Source organism: Chiloscyllium plagiosum, chromosome 30 (assembly GCF_004010195.1).
Source record: "Chiloscyllium plagiosum isolate BGI_BamShark_2017 chromosome 30, ASM401019v2, whole genome shotgun sequence".
Classification (NCBI taxonomy): Eukaryota; Metazoa; Chordata; class Chondrichthyes; order Orectolobiformes; family Hemiscylliidae; genus Chiloscyllium; species Chiloscyllium plagiosum.
In genome coordinates this window covers 45,254,338-45,277,179 of record NC_057739.1, presented here as the reverse complement: position 1 = coordinate 45,277,179, position 22,842 = coordinate 45,254,338, and the positions used below count along the sequence as shown (strand labels likewise).

General features: G+C 43.2%; 1 protein-coding gene across 8 annotated transcripts in view; it reads right to left on the bottom strand.

The window, feature by feature from the left end:
• Window positions 1-22,842, bottom strand: part of sec16a (SEC16 homolog A, endoplasmic reticulum export factor) — a 77,279-nt gene that overhangs the window by 22,218 nt on the left and 32,219 nt on the right. For all 8 annotated transcript variants that reach the window (XM_043720638.1, XM_043720637.1, XM_043720635.1 and 5 more), the window contains exons 5-19: window positions 21,883-22,000; window positions 20,024-20,216; window positions 16,433-16,598; window positions 16,035-16,177; window positions 15,292-15,353; window positions 14,316-14,454; window positions 13,197-13,430; window positions 11,198-11,295; window positions 10,179-10,260; window positions 8,678-8,795; window positions 5,935-6,046; window positions 3,923-4,028; window positions 3,654-3,794; window positions 2,870-2,983; window positions 2,545-2,755 (exon numbers count right to left, since the gene is read on the bottom strand). In XM_043720638.1, the coding sequence (XP_043576573.1) occupies window positions 2,545-2,755; window positions 2,870-2,983; window positions 3,654-3,794; window positions 3,923-4,028; window positions 5,935-6,046; window positions 8,678-8,795; window positions 10,179-10,260; window positions 11,198-11,295; window positions 13,197-13,430; window positions 14,316-14,454; window positions 15,292-15,353; window positions 16,035-16,177; window positions 16,433-16,598; window positions 20,024-20,216; window positions 21,883-22,000 (2,037 nt within the window). The remainder of the gene's footprint in view (window positions 1-2,544; window positions 2,756-2,869; window positions 2,984-3,653; window positions 3,795-3,922; window positions 4,029-5,934; window positions 6,047-8,677; window positions 8,796-10,178; window positions 10,261-11,197; window positions 11,296-13,196; window positions 13,431-14,315; window positions 14,455-15,291; window positions 15,354-16,034; window positions 16,178-16,432; window positions 16,599-20,023; window positions 20,217-21,882; window positions 22,001-22,842) is intronic.

Below are 22,842 nucleotides of genomic sequence, written 5' to 3'. Positions count from 1 at the left end.
TCTCAACACGTTCCCATTTCTTTTTGTTTAAAGTTACTTTAATTTTTAATTACTTTACTGACTTTTATTTTAAACTTTCTACTTCATTGCATTTGGTAGTTGTCTAAGAATGCCTCACTTTTAAAATTCACAACTTGTCCTCAACCTCCTTCATCTCTAATCTCCTCCAGTCCCACAAGCCTCCAAGGATACTGCGCTCCTTTAATTCTGGCCTCTCATGCAGCCAAACTTTAACTGCTTCACCACCAGCAACCAGGCTGTCTGCTGCCTTGAATAAACTCGAGTTCCCTCCTTAAGACTAGATTGGGAGAAATGAAAGAGGTTGAAGGGACTTGAGAACCATGATTGGATTGTGTGGATGGTAAATTCACTGGTTGGCCAAGTGATCGACTCCCATGCTGTAACAGCAATATTTTTCAAAGCATAGCCCAGTATCATTTGGCCAGTACCTCAACCCAGAAGCTTTGAAGGAGTGCCAGATAATTCACATAGAGCACAAGGCAAGCATAGATCCTGGCACAGAGTCAATGATCCACCACAACTTTGTAATGGAGTCATTCATTTGAGTAGGAAACTCCAGAAAGCATTTTATCATAGAACATAGTACAGGAACAGGCCCTTCAGCCACAATTTCTGTGCCAACCATAATGCCATTCTAAACTAATCCCATCTGCCAGATGACTACCAGGCTACTCCAACCTCTCGGCATCATGGTAGCCCACAAACCTACCAACACACTGAAACAGCTCCTGATGAACCTAAAGGACCTGTACCAACAACCAGAAAAACAAATGTAATTTACAAAATACCCTGCAAGGATTGCAACTAACACTACATCGGAACAGACAGGCAGGAAATTAGCCACCAGGATACGCAAACACCAACTAGCCACCAAAAGACATGACCAGTATTCTTACACACAGATGGAGGACACCACTTTGACTAGGACAACACATCAATCCTAGGACAGCTAAACAGAGATACACATGGAAATTCCTCGAGGCCTGGCATTCAAACCAGAACTCCATCAATAAACACGTCAATTTGCACCCCATTTAACAACCTCTGAGAAAAAGAACTGGAAATGATATCACCCAGCATAACAGGCCAATACACATAAATAGAAAGCGGAACAGAACACCAGCACTTTACCGGACGCTCACTGATGATGTTACCTCGCATGGTGACGAAACGTCTGAGAGCAAACCTACCAGCTCAGCAAGCAAACTTACAACCCAAGTACAAAACTTCTCAAAAATTGCAATCCCATCTGCCTGTCCATGTGCCTGCCTAAATGCCTGTTAAGCGTTGTTATTGTATTTGCTTACACCACCGCTCCTGGCAGCACGTTCCAGACACCGACCATCCTTTGCATAAAAAACCCTTTGTTTCACATATCTGCTTTAAATCTTCCCCCTCATTTTAAACCTACACCCCTTAGTATTTGATATTTCCACCCTGCGAAAAAGACTCCCAACTATCCATTACATCCATGTCTCTCAATTTAATACACTTCTATCAGTTTGCCCCTCAGTCTCCAACACTCCAGAGAAATAGTCCAAGTTTGTCCAACCTCTCCTTACAGCTAATACACTCCAATCCAGGCAACATTCTGCTAATCCTCTTTTACATCTTCTCCAAAATCTCCATATTCTTCCTGGTGTGTTGACCAGAACTGCACACTACAACAAATGTGGCCTAACTAAAGTTTTATACAGCTACAACATGACTTGTATATTCAATGCCCTGACTGATGAAGGCAAGCATGCCATTGCCTTGTGTTGCCACTTTCAGGGAGCAATGGACTTGCACCCCAAGATCCCTCCTATATCAATGTTCCCACAGGTTCTGACAGTTACTGTCCACTTTCCTCTTGCATTTGACTTCCCAAACTGCATTATCTCACACTTGTTTGGCTTAAACACTATCTGCCATTTCTCTGCCCAACTTTTCAAATGATCTATATTCTGTGGTATCTTTGGACAACCTTTCTCATTATCCATAACTCCACCAATTTTCATGACATCTGCAAACTTAATCAGACCACCTACATTTTCATCCAAATCGTTCATATATAAAGAGCGATCTCAGCACTGAGCCTTGTGGAATGCAACTAGTCACAGACCTCCAGTCAGAAAAAACACCCCTCTATAACTGTCCTCTGTCTTTTATAACCAAGCCAATATTGTAACCAACTCACCATGGATCCCACGCGAATTAATCTTCTGAACCAGTCTACCATGAGGGACCTTGTCAAATGCTTTAGTAAAATCCATTTGGATAACATCCACTGTCCTGCCCTAATCAATCATCTGTCACTTCCTCAAAAAGATGCATTTAAGGGAAAGCTTGACCAGCCCAAAGGAGAGAAGAATCAAAGGATATGTCAATTGGTTTGGTAGTCACTCATGTAGAGTTCGCAAATACTAGCATCCATCTAATGGGCTGAATGACCTGCTTTCTGTTGTTGTGATTTAATTCTATTTTAAATGCTGGAGGGTAAAGGGTGGGGAAAGCGGGCACAGCCTTGTGCCTTTCAGGTACCTGGTGGCATGAGCTGCACTCCGGCCATTCCTGGCATCCCTGTGTCTGCAGTGAAAGATGTCATCAGTGGATTGTCCATGCCCAAGGCCTCCTCATGAGAGCCTGCGACTTGCCCATCTGACTGGCTGACCTGGTCATACTCTGAACTGGGAGTGCTGGAACAGAAAGGCTGAGGTGTAGTTCTGCCCGACCTACAAACAAGTGCACCGTCCTGGAGGGAGAGAGAGAGAAAAGCAAAAGGCAAAAATAAAAGCATGAGCAGGTACTGCCAGGCAGTGAGAGAGAGAGGAGCCCACCCCCAGACAGGGCACATGTGCAGTCTCACCTTCAACTGATTTTCAATTTGTCGGAGGTGTTTAATCCAATCTGGCTCCACATGCAACTCCTGCTCTGACCGCTCCTTCAACTGAGGGTCAAAGAATCGCAACCGGGTGGAAATCTGCTCAGGAACAGAGAAGAGGGAAGTGAGGAGAGGCAAAAGAAAACATTCAGCAACTGTGGCTCAGGTACCAACCCTGTAATAACCCCCAATGCCCACCTCACAGACAGATTCAAACTCACCCTGAACAAAAGATCCCCATAACCCCATGAGGTTAACAGCGTCCAACTCTAAATTCTCAACTCTGTACCTGGCTGAAGGAAGAAAAGCCAAGTTGGTTTCTCTACCAGAGTTCAAGTTGAGTTTGTCCCCTCATTCGTCATTCACACAAACCAAGATTAATAGACTCCTCACTTGTACATATGATTAGGTGGCCCTTTACCGCATTAGAGTGCTTAGACAAGCTGTTAGATTTACACTGGGTTCACAGCACAGAAACAGACCATTTTGTTGTCGTGTATTTTTGTTCCACATGAGCCTTTTCCCACCCTCTCTTCCTCTCACTTTGGCAGTATATTCTTCTCGCCCTCTATTTTCTCTCACTTTTATCCAGCTTCCCTTTAATATTTCAACACTTTTCACCTCAACCACTCCCTGTGGGAGCATGTTCCACATTCTTATCATTTCCTGGATAAAGATGCTTCTCCTGAATTCTTGATTGGATTTACAGGTGATTCATTTTTTTAAAAATTAAAATACAACAATACATCCATACTAAGTATCTCCATACCTGAATAAGCTGGCTCAAAAACACTGCTGAGTAATACACTGGATTCTTGAGAACAGTCCTTGCAATGACCTCGCAGTAGTGAAATGCTTGTGCTGCTAAACCCATCTCAGCCAGTCTGCAGGCATAAATAAACTTAAATACCTGCAAAGGCAGGAAGGGAAATACATTGTAACCTGTGCTCGGTCAAAACGTAACGATACAGTCACAGATCCAGTCACTGGGCAATGGTCGAGGTGTGGGTGCAGAAGCATGTTAAATCTGACATGTACCTGGAAGTTAGGGAGGAAGCAGACTTGGTTGCCTAGCGCCTGTGCGTACTCGTATGCCTCTGTGCGCTGGATGGCCCCATTTGAAGCAAACTTCAGAAAGGACCAGCTGGAAACAGTAAAGAAACATTTCGGAACAACCTTTGTTAAAAAAAAATACACAAGCAAAACTTCTGCCCATTTTTTCTCCACCTTGTTTCAATGAGTGAGTGATTCAAGGGAGTTCTGCTACATACAAATAAGCAGAATACCAAATGAAAGATTCTGGCTTAGGAAAGAGCTGCATCCCTCAAATATTCCAAAATATCAGCCTGTAATATAGAGAAACCTTGACTATCCAGCATTCAATTATCCGAATGTCGAATTATCTGGCAAGATCCCGAAGCTTGTCTAAACTATGTTATCCGACATTTGATTATCCAGAATTTGATTAACCGAACGAAATACTAACCACCCATGTCCTTTGGATAATCAAGGTTCCTTTGCATTCCTTAAAGTCCCAGAACAGGGGTTTTGGGGAGATTGCTTTCAGCTGAGCCAAACAGGCAGCAACAAAACAATCATGCCATAGAATGGAAGAGCACAAAATGGTTGCTGCATTTCCAACAGGGCCTCCATTTCAAAAAGTATTCAAATTGGTCATCAGGTTCTTTTGAAGACTTCAGTTGGCAAGAGATACTACATAAATGCAAGATTTAAGAAGGAAATCTTGTCCCAGAATTTTCCCTCACTCGTGATTAATACCTGCTCTGCTCCCACATTTTTGTGTTAACTCAGGGTTGACATGCTGAGCTTCACCAAGCCTCATAGACAGTGAAAATGTGGGAGAAGCCCAAAGCAGCTCATAAACCGAGAGAAAATACAAAACTCTTTTGTTCAAGGCTGGGGTTGGAAAAGAGACAGCCAATCAGCCAGAAGCCAGTTTATTCATTCATTTAGATGCTAGCTGCACTGCAACACTATTCACCCACCCTTACTCCATGTCCCTCAATACTTGTATCCAATAAAAATCTCTCAATCCCATACCCATGTTTGACCAGTTTCTCAACCACTCCGAGTGTGTGGGTGCCATATTCTTACTACACTCTAGGTAAAGACATCTCCCCTGAATCTTCGACTGGTTTATTAAAGACTGCCTTATATTGTAGGTCATTACTTCTGGGCTGCCTTTTTTGAATTCCAGCTAAGCAACATTCAGCTATGATCCTAGGAACCAAATTAAACAACAAATCTGAGCCCAATCCCCAAGAAATGAGTGAGTAACCATCCTGCAGTTCACGAAACCCTCTTTATCAAGAGTCAATTTTTATTCCAAGATGGCTCAGGTACAAAATTCAGGGGAGAGGTGAATGGTAATGTTTAAAGGTTGATATTTCACTCAAGGCAAGTAGCCAACAGCCAAACAAAGGCTCAGCAAGCACACCCAAGGACGGAGAATGATTGGGCAAGAGAGCATCAGACTCAGAGATTTAGGTCTCCTGAGTATTTTTAACTATTCAACAGAGGAGGCTGTTCTCTATAATACATATCCAACAGACTTAGCTCTGACAAAAAATATTCATTAATTTGGGGCTGTGCATTTATTTGGCATGGATCGTTGTTTCTCTGTCTGAGCCAAACCAGCAATCTCACCAAAGCCCCTCTTCAAGACTTCAGGGACTTTAAGAAATATTACAGGTTGACATTCTGAAACAGTTGAGGGGTTGCAGCACTTTCTAGGGCAAGGTCTTTCGTTCAGTTGAAAATAAAACCTATATCCACTATTTGAATAGGAGCAGGAAATCTCACTTCTGGTCAATGTTTATCCTTTAAACATTGCTAAAATGAAACACGATTAGCTGGCCTTGGCCTCATAGGAACTTGCTGTGTGCAAATTGACATGTCTTTTCTCCAGCAGTAACTGCACCTCAAACATACTTCACTGGCTGAGAACAGCAGTGGGATTACTCAGGGATGTAAGATGTGCTACACTAATGATATTTCTTTGTCAAGCACAAGGACCCATGAGAACTCACCTGTGGTTTGAGCCAATCAGAACTAGTTTGGTGGTCTTTCTGGTGTACACTCCAAATCCAACTTGTGCCATTAGATAGCAGAAATGAGAGGCATCCAACAGCCCCTTGGTAGCTGCAAGAGAAGGAATCCCTACTGTCAGCACCTTCACAGTGACATGGCAACAAGAGGCAGCTTTCAGCCCTTGTAACCTGTTCACCCATTCAATCAGAACGTGGCTGATCTCTACCAGACTGCCCCTTGCCCAGCAAAAATCTATCACTTTGTTTACAAGTTTCCAGTTAATAGCCAGCTGCAATACCCTCTTCAGGGACAGAGGTCCATATCTTGATTCTGTTTGGCATGACCAAGTGTTTCCTGGGATTAGCACCCAAAAGAATCATGCTAGAATTAGGAGTAGGCAATTTAGCCCCTCAAACCTGCTTTACTATTTGATACCATCATGGCTGATCTCTCAACTTAGGCTTTAAAATAAAAGCAGAACATGGGGCAGAGTTGAAGGAGGAATGTTTTGGAAATCTAAAGAGAAACATCAGGCAGTATAACAGTGTGGATATTTAGGTGAAGGCATGCAGAATGCAACAAAAGAGACAGAGTTTAATGGAAGTAAAAAGAAAAACACTATTTGGGCACACAACCTATTCTAAAGCTATAGACAAATTCATATTACAAATAGCAATAACAGTTTTGATTACTCACTTTTGCAGAGACAAGCTCTCAATGAACGATACAGCAGGTTTGGGGGGGGGGGGCTGAATGGCCTACACTTGTTCAATGTAACCAAAGTTAGGAAATAAACAGTCCGAGGTTCAAACTTCGAAAAGACAAAGAGATCGGAAAAAGGGAGCTAGGATTCCTAGCTTCTGATCTACTCTTATACTCATAGTAATTATACAGTTGAACCAGTTCAGTTTCTATTCGATACTAACAAGGATGCGTGGAGGATTCAGCAGCGGTAATTTATTAAACATTTGCTAATGGAATATGGGCAACAGCAGAAAGGCTGGCATTTATTGTTCATCCCTAATTGCCTAGAGGGCAGTTAAGACTCAATCCCATTGCTGTGGGCTTGGAGTCACACAGACCAGATCATCTAAGAATGGCAGATTTCAATTTTTAAAGGCCACCAGTGAATTAAATGGGTTTTACACCAATGATTGCATGGCCATCATTTGGCTAGATTTTTATTCTAATTTTGTTTTAAAACTGAATTTGAATTTCACCATCTGCCACAGTGAAAGTCGACCCTCTGTCTCCAAAACATCAGCCTGGGGTTTTAGATTACTAGCCCAATGACATTACCATTATACAACACCTCCACCCACCCTACACCTTCAATGTCATGGGGTGATGATTAGGTTCTCTCCTGGTGATGGTCATTGCCTGACACTCATTTGGCATGTAAGTTACTTGCCGCTCATCAGGCCGAACCTGGAACCTATCCAGGTCTTACTGCATTCAGACACTGATGGCTTTAATACCCAAAGTGGTAAATGGTGCTGAACATTGCACAAATATCAGCAAACATCTTCACTTCTGACATTATTGAGAAGGATTGTTGATGAAGGAACTGAAGATATCCCAAGGCTGGCCTGTAACAACCATAACCATCTTTCTTTGCGTCAAGCAGGAATTCAGCCATCAGGGAGCTTGCCCTGCTTCTCACTAACTTCAATTAATACTTTGGACATCTGCCCTCGAAGGGCAGTCAACTCCTCTCTTCCACACATCTGCTAAATGAAAATCCCTTTAGGCAGAAAATATTAGTGAGAATGATGAAGTGGCAGAAACTGAAACCTGAGGCAGCACGGTGACTGAGTGATTAACACTGCTGCCTCAGTGTCAGGGACCCAGGTTCGATTCCAACCTTGGACGACTGTCTATGTGGCGTTTGCATGTTCTCTCCATATCTGCTCTGGTTTCCACCCACAGTCCAAAGATATGGTTAGGTGGATTAGCTATGCTAAATTGCCCCAGTGTCCAGGGATTTGCAGGCTCGGTGGACTAGCCATTAAAAATGCAGGGTTACAGGGATACGGTGGAGGCTGGGTCTGGGTCGATGCAAACTTGATGGGCCAAACTTGATGCAAACTCTATCTGCATTTTAGGGATTATATGGAGACTGTAACCCAATCAACAGCACAGCCAGAAGGGAGAAAAGTTGGGGAAAATGCACAAATATATAAATCTGCAGTGAGAGGGTCACAGTGGGCAGCACGGTGGCACAGTGGTTAGCACTGCTGCCTCACAGCGCCAGAGACCCGGGTTCAATTCCCGCCTCAGGCGACTGACTGTGTGGAGTTTGCACATTCTCCCCATGTCTGCGTGGGTTTCCTCCAGGTTTCCTCCCACAGTCCAAAAATGTGCAGGTCAGGTGAATTGGCCATGCTAAATTGCCCGTAGTGTTAGGTGAGGGGGTAAATGTAGGGGAACGGGTCTGGGTGGGTTGTGCTTCGACGGGTCGGTGTGGACATGTTGGGCCGAAGGGCCTGTTTCCACACTAAGTAATCTAATCTAATCTAAAAAAGATGCTGGCTCAGCATGATTGATCATAAGATGCCAATATTGCCAAACTTGGTTGGATGACGACAATGGCACAAAATCCTCTCGCTCTCAGAGTTGTGAATGGGACGTGAGGACAGAAATGGGCAGTGGGGTACAAAGTAGATTATGAGCTTCATGAAAGGGAGAAGAAAATAAAAGGCAAGGTCCCAAAGGTCAGGCCATGGCAGAGCTGTGACCTACCGAGTGTGTCGCCCATAGTCGTGATGGTTTTCCTGTCCAGGTCAGGCCCATTGGAAAGGTTGGACAGCACCATGGCTAGGTGAGGTCGCCAATCCCCCCACCTCTCATCTCCACAACACTGCAATATAACAAACACAACAGACTTACAGATTGGCAGCCTCTTATTCCAGAGATTCCTGGATTTATACAATGTCCCTTATCAAACAGTCTATAGGACGGTGCATCAGTAACTAAAACAAGCTGGAGAGCACAGGCAACTCTCAAAACACTTTCTTTGAAGCCAGTTCATAGCCCAGTCCTTCATTAAACTGATGGTTTTACTTGGTGGTTTTTCAGTAGTCTCTGGTATTGAACTGCACTGACAAGGTTTTCAACACAGGAAGCAGCACCACCAAAGCCAACAGTGCCCTGCTACTCATTACCCAACCTGCCAATATTTGCTTGTACACTTTTCAGAAGAAGGCACTTTATACAGAAATGGTCGTGCAGCAATGAGGTTAGTGGACTAAATTCAAGGAGCAAATCCAGCTGTGGACAAACAGTCTGAGAATTTGAATTTAACTCTTTTAAAAAGTCCAAGAATAAAAAGTTAGAGTCAGTAAAACAACCATGAACCTTGTAGGCTATCTTTAAAAGAAAACTGCCTCATTAATGCCCTTTGTGAAAGGAAATCCTTTTTTAAAACCCTGTTGATGAGATGGGAAGCACTAGCCAGGCCAGCATTTACTTCCCATCCCTAATTGCCCAGAGAGCAGTCAAGAGTCAATTACATTGCCGCAGAAATAAATTCACAAGCCGGCCATGGAAATGGAACATTTCCTTTCCTAAATGGCATTCGTGAATCACACAATTTGTATTGACAGGGGCATTCACTATGAGACTTTATTTTGATTCCAGATTTTTTTTTAACTCAATTCAAATTTCACCAGCTGCTGTGGTGGGATGTGAACCTTATGCCCAAAACATTAACCTGGGGGTTTGGATTACTAGCTTAGTAACATTACCATTTCACCACGACCTCCCCACTTTACCAGGCCTGCTCTATATGTGACTCCAGTTCTGCTCCAACATGGGTGATATTGAACAGCCCTCAAACAGGTAGTCAGCAGTATCAAGTCCACCATCAATAATTCAATACGGAAGCTCACCTCCACCTTCTCAGGGCTACTATGGATGGGCAATAAATGCTGACTATACCAGCATTGTCCAGCCTCCAAGAATGAATTTTACAAATACAAACCAAAGGGAGGAAACACAGTGGAATATTCCTGGAGGTAACCTGTCCTCAGAGAGTTTGTTAGGGACAGTGTAAGGGAAGCCTTACTCTGTATCTAACCCTGTGCTGTGCTTGCCCAGGAAATGTTTGATGTAGATAACGTAGAGGGAGCTTTACTCTGTATCGAACCCCGTCCTGTCCCTGTCCTGGGAGTGTTTGATAGGGGACAGTATAGAGGGAAGTTTAATCATGAGGTTCAGTATAAGTAACATTAGCAGGACTAACCGTGGCTGCAGCTGGCATGCGCCCAGACATCAGCTGGTATACTGTCTGCAGAGGGTCATTGATGGGCAGACTGTTGGCAAACCTGAGTGAAGAGAGAAGTGTTAACTATTAGTCTGTAAACGTCACTGTGCAGATTTCAGGACTATAACACACGCTGGGTGTCCGGACTTCAGAAAAGGTGCTGTATAGATGCGAATCCTTTCTATGACACCCTGTGTCATTTATTTCCAGTTCCCTCTTCACCCCACCTGACACTTGGTCCAGTACATGGAACTATAAGGACCCTCACTCCTTTCCCACCACTGCCCACATTCCAGCACAAACTCCAAACCAGCAGAAAGCAGGGATATAATGTCGTGGGAGCAGAAGCTTCATTTTTCTTCCCAATCCTGAGGCAGGCAACACCCTTCTCAAGAGAACAGAATTGAAGGCTCAATGAATGCAGACAGGGCAGTGGTCCACTATTCAACCAAGTGGGTCATCATGGAGAGCTAACACAGGAATATTGAACCTGACAATATAGAAACCCAGCAATTCAACTCAACATGTTCATGCCATAGTTTCTGTTCTGTCTATCCTCTCCACTGTCTGTACTTTAAGAACGTAAAAACCCCTGTAAAAATATTTAATTGGCTATTAAACAATGAGACATCCGGTGGTCATCACATTAAAGAAGTCTTTGAAAACATCTCTACCTCTACCTTATCTAACTGCTTCATCCATTTTAAGATCTCGATCTGGTTAACCCTTAGACTTATCTTTTCTAGCTTTAGTTCCAATCGGTTTAATCTTTCCTGGTATAGAATCTCTTAATTCTGGTATCATCCTTGTAATTCTTTGGTGCACTTTCTCCAGTGCCTCTATACCCTTTTGCTAATTTGAGACCAGACTGCATCAGTGCTTCTTGTGTAGTCTAACCAAGGGCCTGTACAAATCTGACATAACCTCTCTGCTTTACAGTTCTACCAAGCTGACAAACACAAAGGGTAGGGCTGCAGAATGCTGTAAATCTGACCTACCTGGTCATAACCTTTGCATGGGTCCGACTGTCCATTTTGCTGGCCAGTAACAAAGCATGACCCCACAGGCCATGCTTCATGGCTGACTCCAAGGCATCCTGTAGATAGAGAGACAACACCAGTCAAAAGAGGATGCTGTAGACTCCACATAAATAAAAGCAAAATACTGCAGATGCTGGAAATCAAATACAAGCAGAAAGCCCTGGAGAAACTCAACAGACCTGACAGCATCTGTGGAGAGAGGAAAACACAGTTAATTCTTCAAATCCAATACCATTCTTCTCCAGAACTCAGTCAGAAATCAAATGCTAGTATTTTTTCTCTCTCCACTAGTGCTGCATGACCCAGGATTCTCAAGCAATTTGTTTTTATTGCAGTAAAGACTATGCTTTTTAAAATATAACTTTAAGGATTGTGGACCAGAATGGGGAAAAAGAATCAAGGAGAAGCTGTTGCATTTTTAAAATAACCAAGTCACTGGAACTATTTTGTGAGTTGTGTTGACACTCTTGCTTTTGTTCAAGCAATGGGGGAAGAGATCCAAGACATGACAGCATAGTGGAGACTGTGTTCAGAGTGAGATTCAGCAGTGACAGAAACTGATTGGTTTGTGCGATCAGAACTAGCTGCGGATGCCAGACGTCATCAGCACAAAGCCAGTTCTGACCGACTCCTGGGCAGGTGAACAGCTTGGGCGTGAACAATCCAGAGGCAGAAGTATACAGACTGCAGAAGAAAGTGGCGTCCTCTGTAATGAAGTAACCAAAGTCTGGAAGAAAGTCAGATATTCTTCTTGTAAGCTGTCGCCTCTAACTAGTGACTGAAAGAATTGAGAGCATTTGGAAACACGGAGATCAGAGAGCAGAAGGTCAGGGAAAGCAAATGACAGGCTTGTCAGATGGGTTGATAATGGCAAATTGCATTCAGTCCGGATGAGTGAAAGATGATGCACTTGGGCACGGCAAACAAGCAAAGGAATACAGGATGAATGGTAGGACCCTGGGAAGCACCAAGGATCATGGGGGCCTTGGTGTGCATGTCCACTGGTCCCATAAAGTAACGAAATAGGTGGATACAGTGGTTAAGGCAGCATATGGGATAGTTGCCATTATTGGTCAAGACACAGAGTTTAAAAGTAGGGAGGGTATGCTGGAACTGTACAAAACGTTGGTTAGGCCACAGCGATAGTGTTGCGTGTAGTTCTGGAGTGCATGTTATTGCACTGGAGAGGGTGCAGAGATTTAACAAAATGCTGCCTGAGCTCAAGAGTTTTAGTTAAGAGAGACTGGACAGACCTTCTTGGAGTCATCTTTCTTGGAATGGAAGAGATTGAAATGGTACATGATTGAGGTGCATAGAATTCTAAGGAGCACAGAAAGGGTATACAGGAAGAAACTTTTCCCCTTGATAGGTGGATCAATGACCAGAAGGATCATGTCACATTACTATACAGTATCAGTCTCTTTATTAAAGGAATATTGTGAATGCAGTGGAAGCAGTGCCGGGAAGATTTACTAAATTAATATCTGCAATAAGTGGGTTGCCTTATGAGGGAAAGTTAAACTGGCTCGGCTTGTACCCTCTGTAGCTTGGAAGGCTTGACTCAAATATTAAGATCCTTGATGATCTTGACACTGTGAAGGTGGAGGGGATGTTTCCTCGTGTGGTAGAATCGAAAACTAGGGGTCACTGCTGAAAGCAAAAAGGTCACCCATATAAGACAGAGGAGAATTTTCTCTAAGGGTCGCATGTCTTCGGAATTCTACTTCCATCAGCTTTTCAGGAAGAGAGACTTTGAATTTATTTTTTTTACGGCAGATGTAAACAAATTCTTGAAAAACAAGGGGATGAAACATAATTGGACACAGGAATGAATATGGAATCATCAGATTGTCATGATTATATTGAAAGTAGCAGATGAGAGGCTGAGTGGTCTATGTCTGCCCTGAAATTGTGTATTCGCCAGCACAGATGTTGAGGGTCCAACTCTGACTTTCACCTTCTTGCGGCCGAAGAGCAGCAGTTCGCGGAAGCGCTCTGTGTCCTTGGCAGGGTTTTCTGTGGTGTTACCATCGAGGAAGCTGTCTGTGAAGAGGCAAGACTCATCCTCCGCACGTGGAACCAAGTCATTGTTGAAGTCAATAAGGTTTGCTTCATTGGGCGATTTGCCAGGAAGCCAAACCGACCGATGTTCCCGCAGTAGGAGTTCAGCAATATCCGTACCAATCACTGTCTGCAAGATACATAAATGTCATTTAAGCTTGTGTTTAAATTTGAGGTGTTCAGCACACACTAAGTTATCTTCACCCACTGGCCAGATTTTGTACCCAATAGCAGCAAAATTGCATAATGCCAAGTAAACTAGATGCACAGGAATTAAAGAAAGAATTCCAATTTTTACGATCTCAGGAAATGCAAAAACATTTGAGCACTTTGAAATACAGTCAAATTTAAAATATGAAATGCAGCTGCCAACTTATGAACATTTTCCTGCATACAGCAATTCCAGCTAATGGATTCTGTAGTGAGGATGGTTGAAGGAGATGTATTGGCTTAACACATGGTAAAATTCTTCATAACAGTGCCATGGGATATTTAGCATCCACAGAAACAGGGACTCAAATTAACGCTTATTCATAAGATGGCATCTCCTCAGCAATACACCTGGAGTGACCCTGGCTTGCACTTAGGCCTGGTATAGGAATTGAATCTAAACCTCCCGAGGGGTCAACTCATTGAGCTTTTAGTGCTTCCAGCACTGAATATGCAGCTAATTCACACACTTCTCAGCTCAGCAGACCAAGGATGAAGTGAATCAGGGGACTGGTCTCCAATAAGTTCTCCCAGTCACTCCAAGGAGCCAAGAGCTTCCTGTTCTCATTCGCCACCTTTCCAAGACGAAAGATGAAGAGAGTAAATAGATTAACATTCCTCTTTATACACAGTTTGAAAGCTGTTGAATTAACGCCAATGTTGTAGTTATCAGCACATGCACAGGTAAAGGGCACACTTCCCTTCTCACGTGATACATTTGAACAAATTGTTTCCCAAACATTGCAAATCAGCCATTAGCGCTGGAGAACCTTTCACCCTGGAAGTCGCAAGTGCATGAACTCACCCCATTCTGCCTGCACAGCAGCACAATCAGTTCCCACAACAGGCTGGCAGACTCTTTATCCAGAAGTTCGTCATTCCTCAGGCATTCCGTGGCTTTGTTTTGAGCAAAACTGATAACGTCAACTTTATGAGTCTCTTCCCTAAAGAAAATTAATCAGAAAGGAACCTTGAACCCTTCAAGTTCAATAATTAGTAAACATGCACAAGACAGTTTAAGCAGCAACTGGGTATGCTGGCCATGCGGGAAATTGCAGGCAACCTGGTGATTAGACTAAATTCCCTTAAGTGTGGAAACAGGCCCTTCGGCCCAACAAGTCCACACCGACCCTCCGAAGGGTAACCCACCCATTTCCCTCTGACACTACGGGCAACTTAGCATGGCCAATCCACCTGACCTGCACATCTTTGGACTGTGGGAGGAAACCCACGCAGACACGGGGAGAATGTGCAAACTCCACACAGACAGTCGCCCAAGGCGGGAATCAAACCCGAGAGCCTGATGCTGTGTGGCTGCAGTGCTAACCACTGAGCCACCGTGCCGCCCTGGTGATGCGGACCAGTAATTACTGGGAAGTTGCAGATACAGTGTAAGGATCTAAAGGGAAGACACTTGTTAACAGGATGTAATCAGTAATGTTCTCTTGGGATCTACATTGGGATTTCAGGTACAGTGCAAATCAAATCTCTGGCATGCCTCATTGCACCAAGCAAGCGCTTAATTCAGGAACTGTGGTCATTATGCAAATACTTCATTTTTACACTGAACCAAACTGACCAGACAATTCTGTCTAAAGACAGCGTCTTGCTGACCTATTTCACAAGGAATAGTAAACTACACTGATGTCCAGACCAAAGTAAAGACAGCTTTGAGATCACTTACTAACACCTGCTTTTTATTTTCAGGCCATGTAAGCCAAATCAAATTCTGGGATTTGCTCAAGAGCAGGCTCAGTGAGATGGGGGATGAAGAGACTTACTTCACCAGTGGCCCTGGGAACTTCTTCAGATCCTCTTGTTCAGGCATGTGCTGCAGTATCATCTGAGGAATAAAACAGTCCATGTCAGCCAAAACCATAGGCAGCTCATCCAACTATTGCTTAAAAACCAACCAAAGTTTTGACTTAAAACAGTGCATCAATCCACTGGACTCCTTCCCTCACAAGTCTCCAGAATCAGGAGGGGACAGAATCCTCTAACAGAAGAGGCTACATTCATGCACAGATCAAATTCCAGCTTGAGCCCCTAGTCAAGGTTGATGACCAGGAAAGGTTGGAAATATCTCAGGCAGCACCTGAGAGAATCAAGTCTTGCTGGATGTCACCCATCAGAGGTGAAAGATTATAGCCTGTCAGTACAGAACTGAAAGATCAACTCGGAAAGTAAAAATTTAGGAGCCCTGCTCCCCGCGCCCACTCACTGGGAAGTTCACTGCTCTGCGACCCAGAATTCTGATCTACAGTCTGCGATGGCAGAAATTCAACTATGGAAGCCGGAGTGTCTCTAGTCTGAACTTCTACATGTGATTGGAAAAAGGTGGCTCTATTAATATATATGCCAGAAACCTGGCAGGGTCTGAGTAAGGGATTCAAGCAGTAGTGAACACAAAGTAACGCACATCAATAAACACACAATGAGCATCAGAACACGAAATTCATGCCTCCCTAACTTACTGTGTGACACTGTAGATAACATCCCCATCCTCCCCTATTCCCAAAGGTACCTCCAGACTGTGCAGCTCCACCAAAGCAGGTTGTCCTTCTGAAGGGAGGTTGGGCAACACTTTCAGCAACTGTCCACCGGGACTGAACCGGACACAAAGATGAGGAACTGTGAACTTCTCAGGGGTCACTGGTCTTGGTGGAGCTAAAGCAAAAAGAACAAATGGTTTAAAAAAAAACACAAAACAGGCTAAACAAAACTCTGTTGGATCCCTGTTATATGCACCAATTATTCAATATATAAATCTCCTCAAACCCCTCCATTAGATTCCAGCCTGAAACACATTTGTGTATCCATGAGTATAGAGAATCCACCTTTAAAGTGACATTGTGCTGACATAACAGGCCAGGCACAATGGCTAAACACTGATGTGTAGTAGTGTACATTAGAGGAACAAACCTTTCTCCAATGGCTGCCAATCTGTTTCTGTTGGATATCTGTACTGATAATCCGAGTAGCCTGGATGTACTGTGCTTTGAGAATACTGCCCATAAGTGTAATCTGTGCTGGCTGCGTGAGCTGGTGCTTCAACAGTCAAGTCCTGCTGACTCCTGTAAATCTGACTCTGCAAGGAAGGAGAGAGAAATCAGAAGGTGCTGATAATTGGAGAAGAGGATGAAAGGATAAACCTCTTCCTATTTTAAATATCAGAGAGTGCCCTTATTTTTATACATTCCCTTTTAAATTCCTATCTGCAGATTTTAATGGAAACTACACATGTAAACACATCATACTGCATGTTCCTAGCAGAAGAATGCTCCCTAGCTCTTGGTCTGAAAGTGTAATTACAGTGTGACATGCTTACATATGTATATGTACACAGATTCTATTAATCGACAGGAATGCAAGAATTCCTGATACAATAATTAACAGGACGTGTGCGCAGACACAAGCTTTGGAAAATGCTTAGGCCATTCTTGACTCTCAGTATTTCACCCACTGAATGACAAGATTCCCCAGAGGTCAGCTGTAAGAAAACAACTATTTGTTCATAATAAGACGGAGCCTGACTTATTAAGCAAACAATAAGGTTGCTGCAAATTTGGAGTGAACAAGCTCTAATGGCACGTTATCAACATGAAAACTAACTCAGTTCCTCTCTCCACTTGACCTGTCAATTTTTTTCCAACATTTTCTGCTTTTATTACTGAATGACCATTATAGGGTTTGCCTGGGATTTACGCAGGATATATGCCACAGTTATAGGTAGTTTGGCCCAACCAGTCTATGCTGGCATTTATGCTCCATTCAAGCATCCTCCCATTTATCTTCATCTAAATCTTTTATTCCAGTCTCCCTCAAACGCTCACCTAGCTTTCCCTGAAATACAGTTGTCTCTTATTCTTCCAAATTCAAGTGAATACAAGCCCAGCCTATCCATTTATTTCTCGTTGGAGACCCCACCTATTCCAGATACTAGTCTGGTAAACCTTCTCTGAATGGCTTCCAAGACATTTAGCCAGATCCTCTGTATCACAGAGCTCTGCGATCTCTCACCATTTTAAAAATTGGCTGTTTTTTTTCCACTATCAGCCAAAATGGACAATTTCACATTTCCCACTTTATACTCTAGTTGAAAGGACAATCACCACTTATAACCTATTTATATCCTTTTATAACTCACTTTCGCAGCATTATTTTTTGTTGCACCAATATTATGCTGACTGATCCACAGACTGTATTCTGTCCCCTGAAATACAAAACTAGAGTAGCTATCCACTAATATTCTGATTCTCCACCTTTTTCTAACAAATTATTAAATTTGTAGAGTATTACCTCGCTATCTCTTCCCTAGATGGTTTTAAAAACCAGATGAAACCCACCATCCTGACTTTGATTTTTCTTCCCCCTCTGGGTAAAACATCCCCTTTGATTTTAGAATCATTCATCTCACTACCCTTATCATTCAATGCCATCCAGAAGTTACTTCTCACTCAGTCAATAATGAAACTAATTAATATAATATTTCTGCCATTACTTGACCATACTTATCTTGTGACCATTTCAATGACTTCACTCCCATTCCAATCGTTAATTGATGTGCTTCCAAAAATATTTCACAATTTTGTTTATGTTCCTTAACAATTTAACTTTATGCTTCTCTTGGTCTCCCTAATTTTTGACATTTCTCCTAACTTTGTTGTATTTTCTCTAATGCACTTGCCTGCTGTCTCCGTATTTCTTCCAACCCCTCAATTTTTCCACGTTATTTGTCATCCACGGAATTTCACTTGGGTTTAGTTTACTCATTTTTTATAGCAGTATATATTTTTCTTGTATTGGTCTCCAACAGCTAATAAACAATGTTTTGGTGAATCAAAAAAGAATGTCACTTTATCTGAAAACCCCAAAGTTAAAGATCAGCATAGCCCACAGTAATTTCTCATTCTCTTTAATTATATCAACAGACCCAGTCTCCCCTTGCCTGCCATGAGTGGCAGACCCAGTCTCTCCTCAATGTTAATTCGATCCATGCCCGGTGAGACAGAAACCAGATATCAGTCTCTGAATTATCTCTGCCACCTCCAGCAGGCTGCTGTCAAACATCATTCCCTTCCCCTCCCTTGTCAGAATTCTAAACAGACAGTTCCTTCTAAGACTCCCTGGTCCACTTTCTACTAGTTTTATCACTTTCTCACTCCACAGAGCACCTTCTCATACAATTACAGGTTACCTCCTCACTGTCCAAGGCCCAGACACATCTCCCAAGTGAAACAGAGGTTTACTTGTAATTCTTACAATCTGCATCTGTATTCACTGCTTGAGACTAAATGCAGTCTGGGTCACTGCTTTGCAGAACACCTCCATCCTGTAAGTAAGACCAGCCCTGATCTTCCAGTTACTTGGCATTTCAATACACCATCTTGCTCTTGTGCTGATTTTTCCATACTAGTCCTGCTGCAGTGAAGCCTGAACAAAGCTGGTGGAGCACCTCATATTCTGCTTGGGAAGCACAAAAGTTGAATGAACTTCTTGTATTGGACCTGAAACCTGAAGTCTTTTTCTCTCTCCACAGATGCTATCAGGCCTGAATTTCTCTAGCATATTCTGTTTTTATTTCGGAACCAAGACACCTTTTTTCGGAACCAAGACACCTTTTTTTTTAAATGGACAGAGTTTATTGATTGACACTCAATGAGTGGCAGGACAGAAGGAAGCTCAGAGGAACAGAGGGATCTTGGGTGTTTGTCCACAGATTCCTGAAGGTGGCAGTACAGGTAAAAAGGGGACTCAAGAATGCACAAATTTGGCTTTATCGGTTGTGGCATAGATAATAAAAGCAGGGAGGCTATATTGGAGCTGTACAGGACTTCAGTTAGGCCCCAGTTGGAGCAATGTGCATAGTTCTGGTTATGATTACACTGGAGGGGTTGCAGAGGAGATTCAGCAGAATGTTGTCTGGAATGAAGCAGCTTAGCTCTGGAGAGAGGCTGGATAAGCTCAGGTGGGTTTCTTTTGAGCAGAAAAAGGTTAAGGGAGGGACCTGATAGAGGAGTATAAAATTGAGGGGAATGAACAGGGGGGAATAGAAAACAGCTGTCTCCCTCAGAGGGTCAATAACAAAGTGATATAATTTTAAGGTGAACAGCAAGAGATTTAGAGGGGATTTAACGAAAAATATGTTCTCTCAGAGGGTTTTCTGGGTCTGGAATGCACTGCCTGGGATGGTAGTTGATGTGGGAACCCTCACAACCATTAAAAGCAATTGGATGAGCACTTGAAATGTTAAAACATTTAAGGCTATAAGGCTTAGTGTAGGAAAGTGGGACTAGTATAGATAGTGAATTTTTGACAGAATAGACTCAATGTGTCAACAGGCCTCTTCCGTACTGTTAGACTGTATGATTACTCCGTCTTACTGTTCCTTCCACCCATCAGTCCCACCACTCTCCCTTTATGTTTCCCCAGTAACGTAATCCATTAACCCTGATCAACTGCTTAACTACTCAGTACATTAACACATCTGCTGAGATTACCAGCGTTCCTCACCTGCTGAGAGCGGGAGCCAAAGCTACTCCGCCTGCTCCTTACGCTGTGCGAGCTCAGTGCGCTGTGAACAGACTGTTCACTGTGTGTGCTGTGCCCATCAAACTCATCAGGGTACAGGTCCTGCCGACTACCTTCATCGAAGCTCACATCATAGCGAGGGTCGTAGTGCCAGAGGTTCTCAAATCCATTCCTCCTTTTAAACAAAACCCAATTTATTGAAATAAATGAAACCTTGAATGAAAATTCTTCACCCACCCACCCAAATCCTCTCCAATCAGTCTCTGTTGAGTGTAGCTTGGAGCTGGAGTGGTTCATAGCTGGGTATAGAAATTACTTTGTATAAAAGACAAGTTGCTTAACAGTTAACACTTTACATTAACCATTTGTACACTGGCTTCCATCACTGAAAGGAAATAGACTGATTTTACAGGTAATACAGGAAGTTGGGGAAGACAGAGAACTGCTACCAGCTCCTGCAGGAGACCAGAGGGGAATATGGAAAAAAAAACAAAACACTAGCTGCAATGTCGTCAGCTAAAAGCCCCTCTCCAAACTCCGATGTCTCAATATCCATACCCAGCACCACATCCTCATTCTCAAATGAAAACCTGCTCTCAGTTGCCCAGCCAAAGACACTCAAATCCAAGCAGCCAAATGTTACAACCATCCTCCACACTTGTGGTGAAAGGGTTAAAATTGTGTCCCAATACATGTGTGAATCTAACCGAAAATGGAAGGTGTCGCTTGGTCCCGTGTGAATCACTCAAATCCAAGCAGCCAAATGTTACAACCATCCTCCACACTCCAGACTACATGAGAGAACAGTCACTGTCTCTCCATCCTTGGAAAGTCTCTTGGAAGTCCATTTAGCAATTCTGAACAATATTGTTGAGAACCAGAAGGAGTCCTGCACACTGATCTATGTTTGAATATTGTTTATAAAAAAAAATGAGTGCAAGAAAAACTCTGACAACTTATCAGGCCAATAAACAAGAAGGGCTTATGCCCGAAACATCGATTCTCCTGCTCCTTGGATGCTGCCTGACCTGCTGCACTTTTCCATCAACACATTTTTAAGCTCTGATCTCCAGGATCTGCAGTCCTCACTTCTCAAGAATACCAATGCAAAAATAAAACATTAATGCAGTGTAAGTGTGCAGATTGGTTGGCAAGTGGACTCTTATTGGTATAAGTGTGATGGCAAAACCCAGCCTCTTGAACATGTACACCATGCAAACATGACAGGTTGGCATCAGCTACACAACCGGGCTCCTAATCCTCACCACACTAAATCCAGCAAAAATCTGCCCATCTCAGTTTTGACATTTTCAGCACTCTCCTCTCTGATTGCTTCTCCTCGCCTCACCAGGTCAACACTTGGAAGAAAAACAATTCCAGATTTTGACTCCCCTATATGAGAACACCCCTGTATAGCCTGGTTCAAATTTTAATCTTTTGTTCAGAACTCTCTACACTAGAAGACAGTCTGATTCATCCAAACAACCCTTCAAATTTAGTTTATAAAAGTTTTGCTTCGACCAGCCCTTCGACTATTATAATCAATGTACCAGAAGACTGACCCATGCATTCTCTCCTCAGGTTACCCTTATGAACCTTGTTATCATTCTCAAATACCCAGGAGGAACTCTGTTCAATGCCCACTCAAGTATGTGTTGAAGCTGATCAATTCTCTCTCTCTCCACTTGCCCAATACAGTATTGCCAACCCCTACCCTACCCAATCTTCAGTATAAGGCATCTTAAGAGAAATGCACAGGCTCTGCTCCACAATGAGATGGAGAACTGTGGCAAAGGAGCCACAGGGCAAAGCACTCTATTCTCAAGTGGTCTGTTACTCACCTATCGGTGTAGAGCTCCCGGTAAGGTCCATAGTACCAGTATGGCATTTCATATTCCCTGTAGTCTCTGTATCGAGGATCATAGGCAGCTGGGTCATATCTATCCCAATGAGCTGAGTCTAATAAAATATAATGTAGTAAACTTTGAGAATCACTGCAGGTTGTATTAAAAAGGGAAAGGAAAGGGAAAAATATTTAATGTTTCCATAACAACACAACCTCAGGACATCACAAAATTCTTAAGAACCAATTAACTACCCATTGAGGTTTTGCCACTTATTTTTATATTCATTCCCAGTATTTACCGGCCATCCCTAGTTACCCTTGAGGTGGTGTTGGGGAGCTGCCTTCTTGAGCCACTGCGATCCATGGTCTGTAGGTAGATGTACAATGCTTTAGGGAGGGAGTTCTAGGATTTTTACTCAGCGACACAATAGACAATAGGTGCAGGAGTAGGTCATTCTGCCCTTCGAGTCAGCACCACCATTCATTATGATCATGGCTGATCATCCTCAATCAGTATCCTGTTCCTGCCTCATCCCCATAACCCTTGATTCCACTATCCCTAAGAGCTCTATCCAACTCTTTCTTGAAAGTAGCCAGAGACCTGGCCTCCACAGCCTTCTGGGGCAGAGCATTCCATACACCCACCACTCTCTGGGTGAAGAAGTTTCTCCTCAACTCTGTTCTAAGTGGCCTACCCCTTATTTTTAAGCTGTGTCCTCTGGTTCAGGACTCACCCATCAGTGGAAACATGCTTCCTGCCTCCAGAGTGTCCAATCCTTTAATAATCTTATACATCTCAATCAGATCCCCTCTCAGCCTTCTAAACTCAAGGGTATACAAGCCCAGTCGCTCCAATCTTTCAGCGTAAGATAGTCCCGCCATTCCGGGAATTGACCTCGTGAACCTACGCTGCACTCCCTCAATAGCCAGAATGTCTTTCCTCAAATTTGGAGAC